The 17,242-nt window shown below is 44.2% G+C and overlaps 1 protein-coding gene across 1 annotated transcript in view; it reads left to right on the forward strand.

Moving 5' to 3' along the window:
- Nucleotides 1-9,843: 9,843 nt before the first annotated feature.
- CPM (carboxypeptidase M) overlaps nucleotides 9,844-17,242 on the forward strand; it is a 67,094-nt gene continuing 59,695 nt past the window's right edge. The window contains exons 1-2 of the mRNA XM_084610133.1: nucleotides 9,844-9,973; nucleotides 10,181-10,340. Of these exons, the coding sequence (XP_084466259.1) occupies nucleotides 9,968-9,973; nucleotides 10,181-10,340 (166 nt within the window). The 5' untranslated portion in view covers nucleotides 9,844-9,967. The remainder of the gene's footprint in view (nucleotides 9,974-10,180; nucleotides 10,341-17,242) is intronic.

The following is a 17,242-nucleotide window of genomic DNA, read 5'->3' on the forward strand; positions in this document are numbered from 1 at the left end:
AGGTTTGGTAAAAAGCCTCACCAATTTGCCTAGGTGACTACAGACCCAGACCCTTGGATCTTAAGAACAATGAACAATCCTCCCAACACTTGCACCCCCCCTTTCCTGGGAAATGTTGGATAAAAAGCCTCACCAATTTGCATAGGTGACCACAGACCCAATCCTTGGATCTGAGAACAATGAAAAAGCATTCAGTTTTCTTACAAGAAGACTTAATAAAAATAGAAGTAAATAGAAATAAAGAAATCCCCCCTGTAAAATCAGGATGGTAGATATCTTGCAGGGTAATTAGATTCAAAAACATAGAGAACCCCTCTAGGCAAAACCTTAAGTTACAAAAAAGATACACAGACAGAAATAGTTATTCTATTCAGCACAATTCTTTTCTCAGCCATTTAAAGAAATCATAACCTAACACATACCTAGCTAGATTACTTACTAAAAGTTCTAAGACTCCATTCCTGGTCTATCCCCGGTAAAGACCAGCATATAGACAGACACACAGACCCTTTGTTTCTCTCCCTCCTCCCAGCTTTTGAAAGTATCTTGTCTCCTCATTGGTCATTTTGGTCAGGTGCCAGCGAGGTTACCTTTAGCTTCTTAACCCTTTACAGGTGAGAGGAGCTTTCCCCTGGCCAGGAAGGATTTCAAAGGGGTTTACCCTTCCCTTTATATTTATGACACAAGGGCTACCCGAGTCCTCTGCCTTGAGGCTTGTCACCTGGACAGAATGCACGGCCAATTGGCGTTTTAACTATTTAATTTCCTCTTACGGCAGACACACTGCTGTTATGGCACATGCTGACCACAAATGGTTACATTTTGACAAGTCTCTGAAGGACTGGTACTTGCTTAATCAGTGCTTTCTTTTCTGCCTGGAAGTCCTTCTTAAGGCTTACAACTTGTTCTGGGCATAGGTTTGAGTTTCTGCCCGGTTCATAATCTATACTTTTAATTGCTCAATTCTAGCTGTCAGGTACACATCTCTTTCCTTATCCCCAACTCCTCTTTGTACCCCAGGCATGCTACGGTTAAGGTCATATGCGCCAAGGATTATATGCGTGGAGCGAGACTCCCCGAGTCCACCCCTCCACCAACCTGGCCTTCTACAACCAGGATTACATCCACTTGCACTCTATCACTGACTGGAGTGGAGAGAGGAATGCTAAACCCCTCTCCACTTCTCAGACCTACTGCGGCTGAGAGTGGGACTCACCTTTAATCATGCAATTCTTAACATATAAAACCAACTGTGCCAAACAAAGCAAAAGTAAAATATCAAGGGCAAAAGAGAGATGGTGTGCAGGGTTCTCCCCCTCCTCAATTTTCCATTAAAACTGTGACAGATTTTTCATTACCAGTTTGCCTATGCCTTAGTTGATCAGCCTAAGACCACAGAATCATAGGGTAGAGATGAAGAGAACACATCATGTGACTGAATTTAAAGCATTAATTAATAAAATAACAGTACTCAAGGGAAGAAAAACGTTAATGCTCAAACCCTGATCCTCTTTTATACTCACAAACACGCTTCCTGAGCTGGCCAGGCCCAGCGGGTAGGAGAGAGAGAGAGAGATGGATGGGAGGTTATCCTGTGCACAGATTGTCCAGAGATATACTGTAAAAATTTCCAACTTGCTTCCACTTTTGGGAGGTATTCCAGTCCAGGCCGGCTACCTGTGGCTTCTTTAGCGTCCCCAAACCACATCGGCTCCAGGGTTGCAAAGGCAGACTGTTGGGTCTCACCAGGTGGCTAACCTTCGAAATGTAATCTCAGTCCTGCAACTTATTTGCCTTTGTTTTACCTTTGTTTATATTTTCTTCACAGCCAGCTGGGGCTGAAAGCAGATTTTTTTTGTGCTTGGCATGGTCTGTGTCGATTCTTGACCTTGAACGCAAAGCAGCTCTCTTCTTATCTCTAGGCCAAGCTAACTTTTCAGATTAACCTGTTCCTTTCCCTCCTTGACTTCAGCCTTAATTAATTGGGAATATAAAGAAGCCAAGGGGTTAACAAAAAATAATTTGGGAGGCATCCGGATGCTTTACATTTCGTTTCAAAGCCTGTACTTCAGTTTTTAATTTTTCCTGGGAGTCCTTTACACTCCACACCCAAGACTCGTGGAGTCTCTTTGTGGCTTCCTCTGAGGTGTATGATTTTATTTAAATCGAAGGTACCTTCTAGTGGGAATTGTTTAGATGGATTATCACATGTGTAAAGATTCCAATTTTCCAAATACCTGCAGGTCCTAGGACCATAATGTACGTACATGTGATATGCCAGGGTACCCTTAGGGGATATGGGGGAATATTTAGACTGTCCCTCACCCATTTTCTAGACACACAGCAGGGAGCTGATAAGCTAAGAATATCTCTTCTGCTCAAATCACTCACACAGGAAAGATTTATCAAGATGTCCACGACCTTCCTACACCTCCCTTCAGCAAAGAGCGTCGGCTAGTCTCAGAGAGACAGCGCCGCTTACTCTGATTGCTTCCAGTGAGATGGTCAGATCAATCAGTGGCTCATAAGCGTGGGAGAAAGGGACAAAATGGATAGAGGCACACAACCCTAGACCCAGGCAGGCTGCTCTCTGGGCAATGCCATGCAGAGACAGCCCCCCCTAGTCAGGATCTTTTACTGATCCACTGAGGTGCAGTCCACCGGGCTTGCGTTAGAGACAGCCCCAGTCACGAGCCTTTGGCTTCGCAGGGTGCTCTGGGCGTCTTCCGGCGGCCCTCATTCACACACACACACACACGCCTCTATTCCTGCGTACCACGATGCATCTTTACCTTATGTCCGGACTTAATACAACCTTTCCCTTATGTGAGGGGGTAACAACCCCTCAGTACCAGTACATTAATCTTATTGGGGATGGCAAAACTAAGTCCCCAGCACCACATCAAACTAACCTTATTGGGGGGGGCAAAATAGTTCCCCAGCACTGCTCTGTATCTGATCTTGCTGCACAATCAATAAGTTCAGATGGCGTAAGCCCAAAAGGGACAGGCGGCCTCACGGGCAGTCCTCCTCCGATACCCCAATAGAGATTTCAAAAGGTCTCTTCCTCCTAATGTGACACCATGGGGTTCAAAGGAGAAGGTTTGCAGCAGCTGCCGTTGTCTCTGCAGGCATTGCCATCCCGGACCAGCCCCCAGATTGTCGGAGAAAAACACAGTTCTCACTCTCAGGTTGGGTGCAGCAAATCAGATACACTTGATTATCTCAAGCAATTGCACAGAGGGAGAGACTGCACTAGGACACAGGGTTTCCCCCACCTAGGCAGGTCTCTCCCAGATAAACAATTAGAGCAAGTATTTATACCTTTATTACAGACAATAATAAGCAACAACTGCAGATTGTTTAATACATATTCCCTCATGATCTCTTATTTTTCTCACAGTTTCTCTTATAGTCAGCATTCTATTCTTATCTAATACAAGGTCACAACAGCCTCTTTCACAGTTCTTTTCCACTCGCTTCGCACTATCCCCGCTTCTACAAATCTCGCGTTATTAAAGCAAGAGTTAGCCTGACTCCTGCTCATTTCAGAGGCCTGCATCCAAATTCCCTTTATCTACTTCCACAGCCATGTGCCCTGTGTGAGTTGGGAGAAGCTGAACCCAGGAGCAGAACGCAGGCTGTTATCCCTAACTTTGAAGCATTTTGCAGCAGGCTAGTGATATTGTTAACCCTGTAACAGGGAAGCATGGGCAATGCTAATTATAGCAAGGGGAAATCGGGAGGCGAAAAATAACTTATGTTTTAATTGTATGCGTTGAATGTTTTGATTTTAGCCAAACTGTTCTAGTTAAATTGTCTCAACTAGTCGGATTCACCAACTTTTCTTTAAATGTAGTAATGGGGAAAGAGTCGTTTCTATTTTGCTATTCTCAGTTTTGTATTTTCTTGTAACAGGGTTTTCTTTAAATCTATACACTTTAACTGAGTGATTGGTTAATCAGTTAGCTGACCGGCTAGCAGTGATTTCAGCAGAGGAAGAGTCTGCATAGATTCCAGCTGAAGATTCCTACAAGCAAGTGGAAGGAAGATGTTGTTTGAGACTCAGCAGACTGTATAGATTTGGTGATCAAAGACTCTAACTGAGACTTAGGTGAACTAAACCTAAGCTTTTGGGAACTTTCAGTTTCTTCTCATTGTATTTCTGTGGGGACTGGACTGTTCAGATTTTAATTTGTTCTCTTTATGTATAACTGTGAAGGTAATGTCTGTGGATTATAAAATAGCCAGGTCCTGCTGTAAAAATTATTCTTATTTCTTTATCATAAGATTTTATAAAATTATCTAATTAAATTCATTTCTTTAGTTCCTTTTGAGACTTGAATGTGGAGAGGTTGACCCTGTGCAATCCTTGCTGAAAATCCTTAGAGACTGAACTCTGGGTATCCAGCTACTTTCTATGGGAGTTGGGGTTTGTTTTTTTAAGGCACTAGAGACAGGAAACGAAGTGAACTCTAGCCCACCCAAAGGTTACAATTGCATGACATCAGATGTGATTTTAATTGTTCCAGTCAAGTTAAGTAATTACATCCATGTTTTTTCACCATGCTATTTGCATCCTCCTTTTCTACCTCAGAGTCATGTACATTGATTTTTTTTTATGTCTGTCAATAGAACTATGACCCATCCTAGACTCAATACAGGCTGAAGAAATTTGCCTTCCTCCCCCACTCACTTGAATGGTGCCATTAGGATAATCTTTCAAGCAGCCCTGCAACTAGAAACTTAGCTGTCTTATATCTTCATTTTTAAAATGTAAATGTTTGATAAACTAAATTGCACAATACAAATACTTACTTAAAATAGTTTAACACAATTTTATAACATTTGACAACTTTTTATGTAATCAAAGCAGAGAGTTTTCTTCTAATAGAAATGTAGGAATTGCCATTCTAGATCAGAACAATGGTCCATTTAATCTAGTATCCTGTCTCTTACAGTGACCAGTACAAGATACTTCAGAAGAAGGTGCAAAAGACCTTGCACTGGACAATTACAAAAGATAGGTTTACACTACTGCCATTTTACTTTCATTGCAAGGTGTCACAAGATAGAGGACTTTAAAAAAATTGTCATATACCAATTTCTGAAGCATGCCTCTGAAGCATGTTTTAAAATAAATCTTGATGCTATCCTAATTTTTTCTTTGCAGGTTCTTTGACTTTCCTATGTCAGGCTCTTTCAACCTCAGACTTTAACAATCATTATAAAAGGTGCTGAAAATATTTGGGAAATAGATCTTAAGGCTGACATCTCTCTAAATCAAGGGAATGACACTTGGTCCAAAACAAGAAAAGTATTTAATTTTTGTAGAAATAATCCAATCCTTTCCAATTTTATAGCCAAAGTTGGTAGCACTGCATATAGTTGAAGTTGCCTGATACTTTCAACTATAAGATCCCGTTTTCACTTGCTCATAGCTTTGCCAAACTTTAAGTGCTTGGGCTGAAAGTTTCCATGCTGGGTGTCTGCCATAGGCTGTTTTTTGTTTCGTTTAGCTTTGTTTTGTTTGTTTGGCATTTTCAGCTAATATGGGTCAGCTGTTTCCAAGAATGAAAATGGGGGAAAATACATTGTTTTGCCCATGTTAACAAAAATTATTACAACTGCCATGTTGAGAAGCTCTAGCACCTCAATGCTTTTGGAGCAGGGATTTGAAATGTGGCTGGATATAGGGGTGGTGGAGAGGGAAAAGAAATCACACTGGTGCCTTGGGAAAATTCACTCAAATTTGGGTAAATTATGAGTTTTTGAAAAGTCTCAGATCACAAATGTTCAGTAGAGATTTGTGGAGTTGGGCAGCAAAATTCTTTGAGGATTTTTCTGTCTGCACTGAACATGCTCCATCCGAGGAATGCAGAGACTGAGCAGAACTTTCCCTGTAATTGCTTTTCTTCCAGTTTCTGAGGGCTACAGTGGCCTCAGGCACAGGAAGTGAGAGCAGGGAGACTGTCTTTCCTGTGCTGTCCATACTCCCTCTGCTGACACCAGCATGGAGAGATGGAGGGTTGGATTTTCATTGTTGCCAATTCTTGCAATTTTATTGTAAATCTTTCAATATTTGCTATTTTTCTTAAAGCCCCAGCTCCTGGAGAGATGGGATTGGGTGAGAATCTCAGTTTTCATTTTTTTTATTTTAAAAAATAGTACATTTTTAGTCCTCATAGTTGTGGCAAAAAGCCTGAAATGAAAATATGATTCAAGTGTGCCCTAAACGCTCAAACGATAGGAGAAATGAAAACATTAAATGAATCTTATGATTTTAAAGCTAATATTGTGATTTGGGGGGGGGTCTGACTTATGATTTTTGAACACTTGGTTGGAAATGCTGTTACTCCTACAGAAAAATATGTATATTTTACACAGCTATATTGATCACTTTTAAAATACAATGGGACATACTTTAAAATGTGACTTACATTTGTCTAATAAAGCAGTTAGAGCCTGCATTTGTTGTGCATCTAAAAGTGGCATACTGAAACTCACACTGACTTCAGTGGAAGGAATGAAGGACTGGGCCCTTAATTGTACAATATTTGTAAAGCATTTTAAAGATGAAGTCATAAACATCAGGTATTCTTCTTGTAATAATAACCCAATTATTTGCATGACCATGTTTGGTTCATTCTACCAATTAAAAATTGTCAGTAAAAAGTTGCTGCAATTAAAACTTAGGAGATTTCAGAATATAATACTTATTCTTATATAGCACTTTTCACTGGTAGTGCTCAGAGGCCCAGATCCTCTAAGGTACTTAGGCATCTAATTCCCACTGAAATCAAGTGGGAATTAGGCAAATGTTATCCCCATTTTATAGATGGAGAAACAGGAGAACTGAGAGATAAAAAGACATGCCCAAGGTCAGTGGCAGAGTCAGGGACAGAACCAGGGCCAGTGAAACCACTAGGTGAGCTAGCTGGTTGCCTAGGGCACCAAGTGGTTGGGGGCGCCAAAAAGCGGTACCCTGGCTCGGCAGGGAGGAGCTGTCTTCTGGAGGCACCGGAGAGCCAGAGCATTGGCTTGCGGGGGCGGTGAGCCCCAGCCATGGGTGAGCTGGCGTGACTCAGGGGGCAGCAGCCCTGCAAAGGCGGTAGCGCAGCTAGCGGGGCACATCCGCACCCCCAGCCCCTCCTGCCTAGGCTGTGGCCCAGCACCAACCCGGGGGGGGGGGGGGGGCTCCTGCAGGCAGGAGCGGGGTCGGGGCAGGCAGGGAGCAGGGGGGGGTGGATGGGTTGGGAGTTCTCGGGGGGACTGTCAGAGGGCGGGGGTGTGGAGAGGGGTTGGGGTAGGCAGGAGACAGGGAGCACGGGGGCCACCAGGGTGGGATGGGGAGGGCTCGAGGGGGGGCTGTGCACCCTCCAGGAGAGTTCAGGGGGTGGGGAGGGGGGAACCTGGCCTGGGGAGCAGCCCCTGGGCACAGCTGGCCCCTGGGCAGGCTGGCCCTGGAGGTCTATAAAGGCTCGTTGGGATTTGCCCCTCAATGAACCAATGTGCAGGGGAGGGGGGGCGCAAGGTGGAAGTTTCACCTAGGGTGCAAAATATCCTTGCACGGGCCCTGGACAGAACCCAGGATTCCTGACTTAGTCCAGTGCCCTATCCCTGGACCATGCTGACATGATGTATGAATTAATTTTTAAAAAGGCTAAATTTTTAGCCAAAAATTACAAACATAGGGATATACATAAGGAATATGTATTCTAGTCCCTGGGCTTTGTTCACTATTAACAATAATAAATAGATAATAAACTGAACCCCAAGGATACCCCTGACTACCTTTGCCATTCCAGTAGTCTCAGATAAACCAGATCCTCTGGGAAGCAACAGTGGTAAATCCCAACTTGAGCTGGACAGCCGTAACAAAGACAGCTTGACTTTTACAGGGCGAGGCAGCCCTGCTTCTATACTCAATTCTGTTTGGCTGGCCCCTGTGCCTTCATATATCTGATTGCAACATTGAAGGGGGGAGGGAGGAGGGAAGGCAAGAGAGGGGGAAGATAATTCATTAGAATTTTTAGTTTAATTCTGAAGCAGCTTTTTTAAGGTGTTTCAGAAACACAGTATGGGTGTTAGGTACACTATAAACTTTTTATTGCTACTTGTTAGGAAGATTTTTCCAAACACCAGCTTGCAGCACACTGACTTTGACTTTTATAGCACAGCATCATGCCCTCGTGCAAGCATGTACAGTAGCTGATAATTGAATTTTGTGTGCATACAGACTGGTCAATCCTTTGTCTGCACCCAGATATTGTGTATGTGCTCCTTTTATGATTGGGATTAGTGATGATGAGCACAATTCGCTGTTTTGGGGGGGAAGGTTCTGACAGGCTATGGGAACATGAGTGCTTCTCCCAGCGAACAAGAGTATTTTAAAGTCTTCCTATGGGAATGGCTGTTCCATGTCATTGCAGAGTTGGGGTTGGTATACAGCAAATACTCTATTCTCTCCTCGCTCTTTTACTTGTCTTTACATTATAAATACTTCAGGACCCTGACCTAAAGCTGTACAAAGCCCTGACATTTACAGAACTGTATAAATGCTTACTACCAACATTAGTTTTCAGTGAAGGATTTGTCCATACCAAGTTGGAGGCTTTAAACATCAATTATTTTTACTGTAGCCCTGTTTTTGGATGTATGGGTTTTTGGTTTTTTTAATGAGAATGGTGTTTACTTTTCATACTTACATAACTCAAATTGCTGAAAATAATTTGTTCAAATTTAAACCAACAAAGCACATTTAGGCAGACCTCAAGGATGGACATGGACAAGTTCAGCCCCAAAAGGTGAATGTTATGAGCATGTAAGAACAGGGGTTTAAATGAAAAATATTCTGCCATTTTATCTTTAGCAGGCAAATACACATATGTTTAATGGGACTACTCACAGTGTATAAAGTTAAAGGTGTGCTTAAGTCTTTGCAGGCCTGGAGCCATATATTGTATTTCAGATACCTGTACAGTGATCATCTGTAAACTGTTAAAACTTAAACAAGTAACTTTTAAAAAGGGCTTCTTATGGGAGAGGGAAGCAAAAGTGGAAGAGGAGAACCTGACATCACACAAATGTGACTCAAGGACATTTTAAAATGCATGCAGTGATATGTAAGAGGTGTCTGTCTACACCAGCTAGCAGGTGTTCTCTTTTATGTTCTCCTCATAGATGTAGCTTGTAATAAAACTTTGTGTACACACACATACTTTCTATTTTAAAGTTTCATGGTTTATATTCACCCCCTCAACATTTACATTTTTCCATGAAAAATCCTCTTTAATCTTCTTTGCTTAACTAAATCCTTGCCTATTTTTAAGTATATTAAAACACCTGTGTCACAGAGGCAGGTGTATTATCCACCTTCTGCAGCTGGAGAAACTGAGGCGGCAGCAGCAGCCACCCCTGATTACCCCTCTACCTAGTCTGCCCCTCACCACCCTTCTTCCCGCCCCACCCCATGTGACTGGGGACTGGTTTTTCCTTTTGAGAAGTGGGATTTAGTGGGGATCCCTGGCGTGAAAAGGCTCAGCCATGGGCTTGTCGCAACGTTGCAATCAGCGGGACGTTTCCAGCCCCTGAGCCTCGCATTACCCCGCTCAGCATTTCAGGCCGGTGGCCACGGCAGGGACCCTTCCTGCTGAGGGCTCAGCTGCCCCCCACCAACCTTTCCTGGAGTAGGTGAGACCGTCCACGCTCCACGCCGCCCGGCTGCCTCCCGCAGAGCCTCGAGCTCCGCCGGGGCTGGTGAGGGCGGGAGAGGGGGAAACAGACCCGACCCCTTCTCACCGCCCCCCTCCATGGGCGGGCCCCGGGGACCAGACTGGATGGCTCCTGCGTCAGTCAGCGGGCAGGGCACGTCCCCTGAGGGTGTCACACCGCCTCCTGCCCGGGCTGCCGAGCTTGTGCCGGGAGGTTGCGGGCGCCGCCGCCGCTGCTGCTCCGAGCCAGAGCCATGCGGGTAGGAGCGCGCCCCGGGCTGCTGCTGCCGGCAACAAGGCGTGTGGGGCGGGCGCCTGTCTCAGCCCGGGCGGGACGACAGGCCGGCTTCAGCCCGGCGTCTCGGGGGAAGGGGCGGTGGGACGAGGAGGCGCTGAGCCCCGGGAGCCGGCGGGCCCGTGGCGAGCGGGGCCCCCCGGTGTCACACGGCGTCTCTGTTTGCTTCCAGGAGGCGGGCGGCAGCCTGTGCCTGGCGCTCCTGCTCCCGGCGCTGCTCGGCTTGGAGTTCAGCTATCACCGCAGCGAGCAGCTGGGGACGTTCCTGGAGGAGGTGCACCGGCGGCACCCCTCCATCACCGCCCTGCACAGCGTCGGGCGGTCCGTGGCAGGTAGGCTGCTGCGGGGCAAGCTCCGGAGCCGCTGGAGACCGGGGGTGGCGGGGGGGGGGGGGGAAGGTGTCTGTTTGTTATAAAGTATTTGAAGAGCAGCTAAAATAAAAAGTCAGACGGTGTAAAGATGTTTATCCGCATGTGAATTCATTAACCTATGACGAATGGCTAGTGGGGAAACCCACGTCTGATCTAACTGCGCCTTGATTTATGACTTCTAGCCAAAAACGGTATAATTCTCAACTCAGTATTTTGTGCCTGGGAGCAGATGCTTTGATATTTGACATACTCAGGTAGTTGATTGCGATACAAGTAGAGGGCTTGGCGACTGCTCTATTTCTGTAGTTCCTAGCATCGGTCTACTTACATTTGCCCCTTCAGGGATTTGTGTGTTGCTGTCTCTCAAACTGTAGTAACAAACCTACTGAATGCAACATTTAGTTATATTAAACCACAATGTAACTTATCCTTTGAAATAGGGCTCTGAAGTTAGACAGTTCCAGGGCTACAACTTCAAAAATGTAGCTGATTTCAATATTTTTTAAATGGGTGTAAGATGTCCAACTTACTAAAAGTCCAAGCCAGTCACAATGATATTGTAATGTGTATTTTCTAATTTATGGATAACTTTAAAAGATATATAGTCTTCCTGGATTCACCCACTATTCCAACAAGTACAAGTAAAAAGTACTTTGGTGCTGAAATCAAGACTATTGTGTCCCTCATTTAACACCAACTCTCAAGCTCTTTGGGAAAATATAGGGTATGTCTACACTACGAAATTAGGTCGAATTTATAGAAGTCGGTTTTTTAGAAATCGGTTTTATATATTTGAGTGTGTGTGTCCCCACAGAAAATGCTCTAAGTGCATTAAGTGCATTAACTCGGCGGAGCGCTTCCACAGTACCGAGGCAGGCATCGACTTCCGGAGTGTTGCATTGTGGGTAGCTATCCTACAGTTCCCGCAGTCTCCGCTGCCCATTGGAATTCTGGTGTGAGATCCCAATGCCTGATGGGGCTAAAACATTGTCGCGGGTGGTTCTGGGTACATATCGTCAGGCCCCCGTTCCCTCCCTCCGTGAAAGCAAGGGCAGACAATCATTTTGCACCTTTTTCCTTGAGTTAGCTGTGCAGACGCCATACCAAGGCAAGCATGGAGGCTGCTCAGCTCACTTTGGCAATTAGGAGCACATTAAACACCACACGCATTATCCAGCAGTATATGCAGCACCAGAACCTGGCAGAGCGATACCGGGCGAGGAGGCGACATCAGCGCAGTCACGTGAGTGATCAGGACATGGACGTAGGTTTCTCTCAAAGCATGGGCCCTGCCAATGCATGCATCATGGTGCTAATGGGGCAGATTCATGCTGTGGAACGCCGATTCTGGGCTCAGGAAACAAGCACAGACTGGTGGGACCGCATAGTGTTGCAGGTCTGGGACGATTCCCAGTGGCTGCGAAACTTTCGCATGCGTAAGGGCACTTTCATGGAACTTTGTGACTTGCTTTCCCCTGCCCTGAGGTGCCAGAATACCAAGAAGAGAGCAGCCCTCACAGTTGAGAAGCGAGCGGCAATAGCCCTGCGGAAGCTTGCAATGCCAGACAGCTACCGGTCAGTTGGGAATCAATTTTGGTCAGTTGGGAATCAATTTTTTATTTAAAGAAATTTAAAAATCCAATTTAATAAGGACATTAGCGTACACCTACATTTATGCATGTCTTGTCAAGTGTTCTGAAAAGAAATTTATGTACGTACAGTACTTTTCATTTGATCATGGAACAAGAAATTATTCTAAGAAATACGGTATAAAGTTAGAGATGAGGAACTACATTCTTGAGAAACATGTTCACATAATCCTGATTAATCTGTTTTTGCTTAAGCAAGAGCAATTGTAGCAATGATCAAATCTATGATTGTGTTCTAGATAAAGCTGCATCATTATAGGCGAATTAGCATGAAGAACTATAGTAGGTAGAGTTGCTCTTTCATGTAGGGTTAAAAATAAAGGTAAATGTGTGACTTCACATTTTCTGAATACAACAGTACTTGTCTGAAAGAGAATTTGATTTTTAAAGTCCAGTCTCTTCTGTTTTGGCTAGATATCAATCATCACTGGTATTAAGTGTGAAAGCAGCTGCCAGACCACTCACTCACTCTTGATTTAAGGAAATAACTGATCAGCAAATAATGAGTAAGGACCAAACTAAAAAGAGAATCAAAGAATTCAGAGATGGACTAATTCTAGTAGGTCATCTAGACTATCCACCCCAATGGAGGCTTGTTCTCAAATGTTAATGCTAATTAATATTGACACTTTTAATATTTTTATCTTGAGGGACCTTAACTGTTAAATATCGGGCCAAATTCTGCCTTCCTTGCCATCCTGGGACCGCACAGGCTTCTGTGTGGCGAAACTAAAGCTGAATTTGGACCCTCTCACAAGATTAAACTTTTCTAACTTATGTGCTTAAAATATGGCCCCTAAATAAATATTTAGGCACCTGAAAAATCAGACCCCTTCATTTAGAAGAACTGAGCACCCACAACTCCCATTGACTTAAAACCCAAAACTGGAAATGCACTTATCCTTTGTCAGTGAGCACAGATTACCAAGGATTTTGGTATCCCCTTTCACTGCTCTGCTTAAGCACATGGGAGAGGTGGGAGCTGAAAGTTTTGTCTCAGGAGCGCCCCCTGCTCTGCCTGCTAAACTTGCATCATGCAAAGTGAAAAGAGAAGTGCTTTTCTCCCTGCCCTTCCTAAGCACTTTAAGCAGAGCAGTGAACAGAGTAGATAGGCACTGAACAATGTATCAATACCACATAAAGCAGGGTTGGGCAGACAAATGAAGGTGATAGGGAATCCCGCAGGAGAAGACGGCAGTATTGCATTTTTCATCCACCACAAGTATTTGGAGGAGTGGGGGAAGTGGTATCTGGGATTTGGGTGGAGAGAGAGCAAGAAGGTTCTTTCATTCTCAGCAGCCAGCAGAGGATTTCATCCCACGCCCAGTAATAATAGTTAGAGACCTTCCCACATGACCACTAGCAGAGATAACCGGCTTCCAGAATGATTAAGCTAGTGTTCACTTTACCCCTTCCCTACGTCACTGGGATCAACATTAGGTAACACACAGTGTGTATGGTAACACCCATTGTTTCATGTTCTCTATGTATATAAATTTCCCCACTGTATTTTCCACTGAATGCATCCAGTGAAGTGAGCTGTAGCTCACGAAAGCTTATGCTCAAATAAATTTGTTAGTCTCTAAGGTGCCACAAGTACTCCTTTTCTTTTTATTAGATTCTGGTATACAGTTTTCTCAAGTTTTTCTCAAGGGAGATAGAATCTAAATATATAATTTTAAAGTTTAAATTATATCACCATTTATATTCTGCCAGGATCCTGAGGGAAACTAAAAACTAAACATCAGTCCTCTTCCCCAAGTAAGGAAAACTGTCAAGAGATAATTATGGCACCATTAAGGTCCATGGAAGACTAATAGAAGAATTGGTATTATGAAGACACTACCCCAATCAGTAGCTACACTAAACTTAAAGGAACAATGTTACATACATGCCATCTCTTATCAATTATCTTATCTGTATCTTTACTTCTACTCATCACTTGAGCTAGTGAGATTTCACGCAGATGCTCAATACAGTCCCTGTTTGCTAGAAACTGGGAGTGGACGACAGGGGATGGATCACTTGATTGCCTGTTCTGTTTGTTCCCTCTGAAGCACCTGTCGGAAGACAGAATACTGGGCTAGATGGACCATTGGTCTAACCCAGTATGGCTGTTCTTATGACTAGTAGAGCCCTGCACGCATTCAAAAATGTGGATCCGCATCCGCCAAAATTAACATGCATCCGACCCATGATCCACTAGGTGTCTTTTATATGTATCCCGCAGCAGCAAGCCATCTCACAAGGGCTAGCAAAGTGGTGTGGGAGCAGAGATGAGTGAGCAGGGGGTGGGTCTTGCAGGGAAGAGGCAGCATAAGGGCAAGGACTGGGGATAATGGGTGGCACAGGGGTGGGGCCTCAAGGAGAAAGGGGCTGGGGGGAAAAGGGGTGTATCATTGGTTGCTGCTCCTGGGGGCTCACAAGTGACAGCAGCAGCAGTGTGTGTTGCACCACAGCAGGACAAAGGGGTGGGGTGCTGGGGCTCTGCCCACTTCAATCCCTGTGGCTGGGGGTAGGCCCCGCTGCCCAGGAGTCAGTGGGCTGGGAGTGAAGCCAGTGGTGCCCGACCAGGCCATGGTGGGGATGCTGGCATAGCCCGAGGGGCCCGAGCTGCTGGACAGGAAGTGGTGCAGTGAGTGGGTGCTGGACAGCCCCGATTCCGGCTTGCCGCCCGGCCACTTGCTGCCAGCCTTGAGCGCGCTGCGCCCCTCAGGCTGCCCAAACCGGACACTGTGGGCCAGGTGCTGCTGGTGAGCAGAGCCCTGTGCAGTTGTATCCGCATCCGATACACTATCTGCAAAAATGGTCTGTGGATATGAAGCGGATATCCACGGATTTGCAGGTCTCTGCTAATAGTTCCATCTAAACTTGTAGCTCTGTACAATGGTGTATAATAAGACCTTAAAGCTAGTAAAAATCTAGGAAAACAAGTTGAGGTAATGGGAGGAGGAGGAAAAGGAAATAATTTTCATGCTGTCTTTCAGATCCTAGGCTAGATAAATTTAACATCTTTTGAAGGTGCACAGAGAGCATCAGTCACTGTTAATTCTACACTCTTCCGTGCAAAATCTACTCTGGTTTACACTTTCTTCAGTGCAGTTTAAGTCAGTAGGTTTGCAGGAGATTTAAGTTAGGGGACAATTTGGTCTTTATGCTATGATTTTTAGATCCACATGTGGCATTTTGCATTATTTTAGACATGATGTTTGAACATGTAACATTATTATTATTACCCTATTTTAGTGCATAGGGACAGAGTGAGGACCTGATTTTCAGAATGCTGAGCTTCTGAAATTCAGGCCTTAAGATTTACACAGACATCTTTCTGACTGTAAAGTGACAGCTTCCTAATTTTAATTGCTCTGTAGGCCAAATTCTTTCTGCACTTACACCAGTTCCCATTATTAATGGCATTGTAACTGAAGGGAGAATTCAACCCATTATCTTTGGTGTCTGTTTACTTTGAATAAAACGAATTCTTCTGCCACACTTGGCTCACTTTCCCAAAGCTATGTCTTGCTTGGTTCTATTCTGCCTCCTGGATCAACAAAATTATCAGCTAAATTCTATTTGCAGAATTTTTTACTGGTGATGAGAAAGAACAGAGCTTATTCTAAATCCCAGGCTGATTTTGCAGTGCTTGCAGTTGGAAAAATTCCATCTGACAAATTATATGGCAGTCATCAATAATAAATACATAATCTCACCATTTCATTTTTAGGATAATATTTTCCGCTAACTGCAATTTATTTATTGAGTAGTTGCACAATTTATTTCTAGAAACCCAGTACTTATGCCATCCTACTATTGCACTGAATTAGTGTTCTTATATGATCCTTCAATAAGAACGTAGAACATAAGAATGGTTATATTGGGTCAGACCAAAGGTCCATCTAGCCCAGTTTCCTGTCTTCTGACAGTGGCCAATGCCAGGTGCCCCAGAGGGAATGAACAGAACAAGTAATCATGAAGTGATCCATCCCCTGTCGCCCATTCCCAGCTTCTGGAAAACAGAAGGTAGGGACACCATCCCTGCCCATCCCGGCTAATAGCCATTGATGGACCCATCCTCCATTAATTTATCTCATTCTTTTTTGAACCCTATTATAGTCTTGCCTTCACAACATCCTCTGATTGACTGTGCATTGTTTGAAAAAATACTTCCTTTTGTTCGTTTTAAACTTGCTTCCTATTAATTTCATTTGGTGGCCCCTAGTTCTTGTGTTATGAGAAGGAGTAAATAACACTTCCTTATTTACTTTCTCCACAACAGTCATGATTTTATAGACCTCAATCATATCCCCCCTTAGTTGACTCTTTTCCAATCTGAAAAGTTCCAGTGTTATTAATCTCTCCTCATATGGAAGCTGTTCCATACCCCTAATCGTTTTGGTTGTCCTTTTCTGAACCTTTTCCAAGTCCAATATATTTTTTTTGAGATGGGGTGACCACATCTGCTGTATTGAAGATGTGGGCAAACCATGGATTTATATTTTAATATGGATATATACCTATCTCAGAGAGCTGGAAGGGACCTTGAAAGGTCATCAAGTTGAGTCCAGTCCCCTGCCTTCACCACAGGACCAAGTACCATTCCTTATTTTTGCCCCAGATCCTTAAATGGCCTTATCAAGAATTGAATTCACAATCCTGGGTTTAGCAGGCCAATGCTCAAACCACTGAGCTGAAGGTAAAAGCTTTTGAGCTACACAGAACACTTCTTGACCTTGTACCTCCCACCAACAGAAGTTGGTCCAATAAAAGTTACTTCCTTGTTTACCTTGTCTCTAACAGCAGCTCTGACAGACCAGTGAGAAGAATGAATTCTGGGCTGAGAATGCCCTGTTCCCGATTTCTAGACATTTAAATCTGAGGGTTGGGCATCTCAGCTGATATGAAATAAGGAGAGGTGGGATCTAAAGAAGATGTACATATTGGAAACAACAACATTAATTGCATCTGGACATGAACTGGAAGCCAACAGAGACTATAGTACCCAAGTGTCATGCCAAGAAACACTTATAAAGGAAAGGACAGTCATATTTTGTACAGGCTGCGACTTCAGTGTGGTCCTCAGGTGTAGCTCTCCAAGCAGAGTGCATTGCATTAATCCAGTGTGAAAGTGACAAAGGCATGGATAACTGTGGCAAGACCCACATCAGAGAAGAAAGGTCACAATCTCTTAATCAAGAGCATGTATGTTTATGGCTG

The sequence above is a fragment of the Lepidochelys olivacea genome, assembly GCF_965140295.1.
Source record: "Lepidochelys olivacea isolate rLepOli2 genome assembly, chromosome: 1".
In the NCBI taxonomy this organism is placed as follows: Eukaryota; Metazoa; Chordata; order Testudines; family Cheloniidae; genus Lepidochelys; species Lepidochelys olivacea.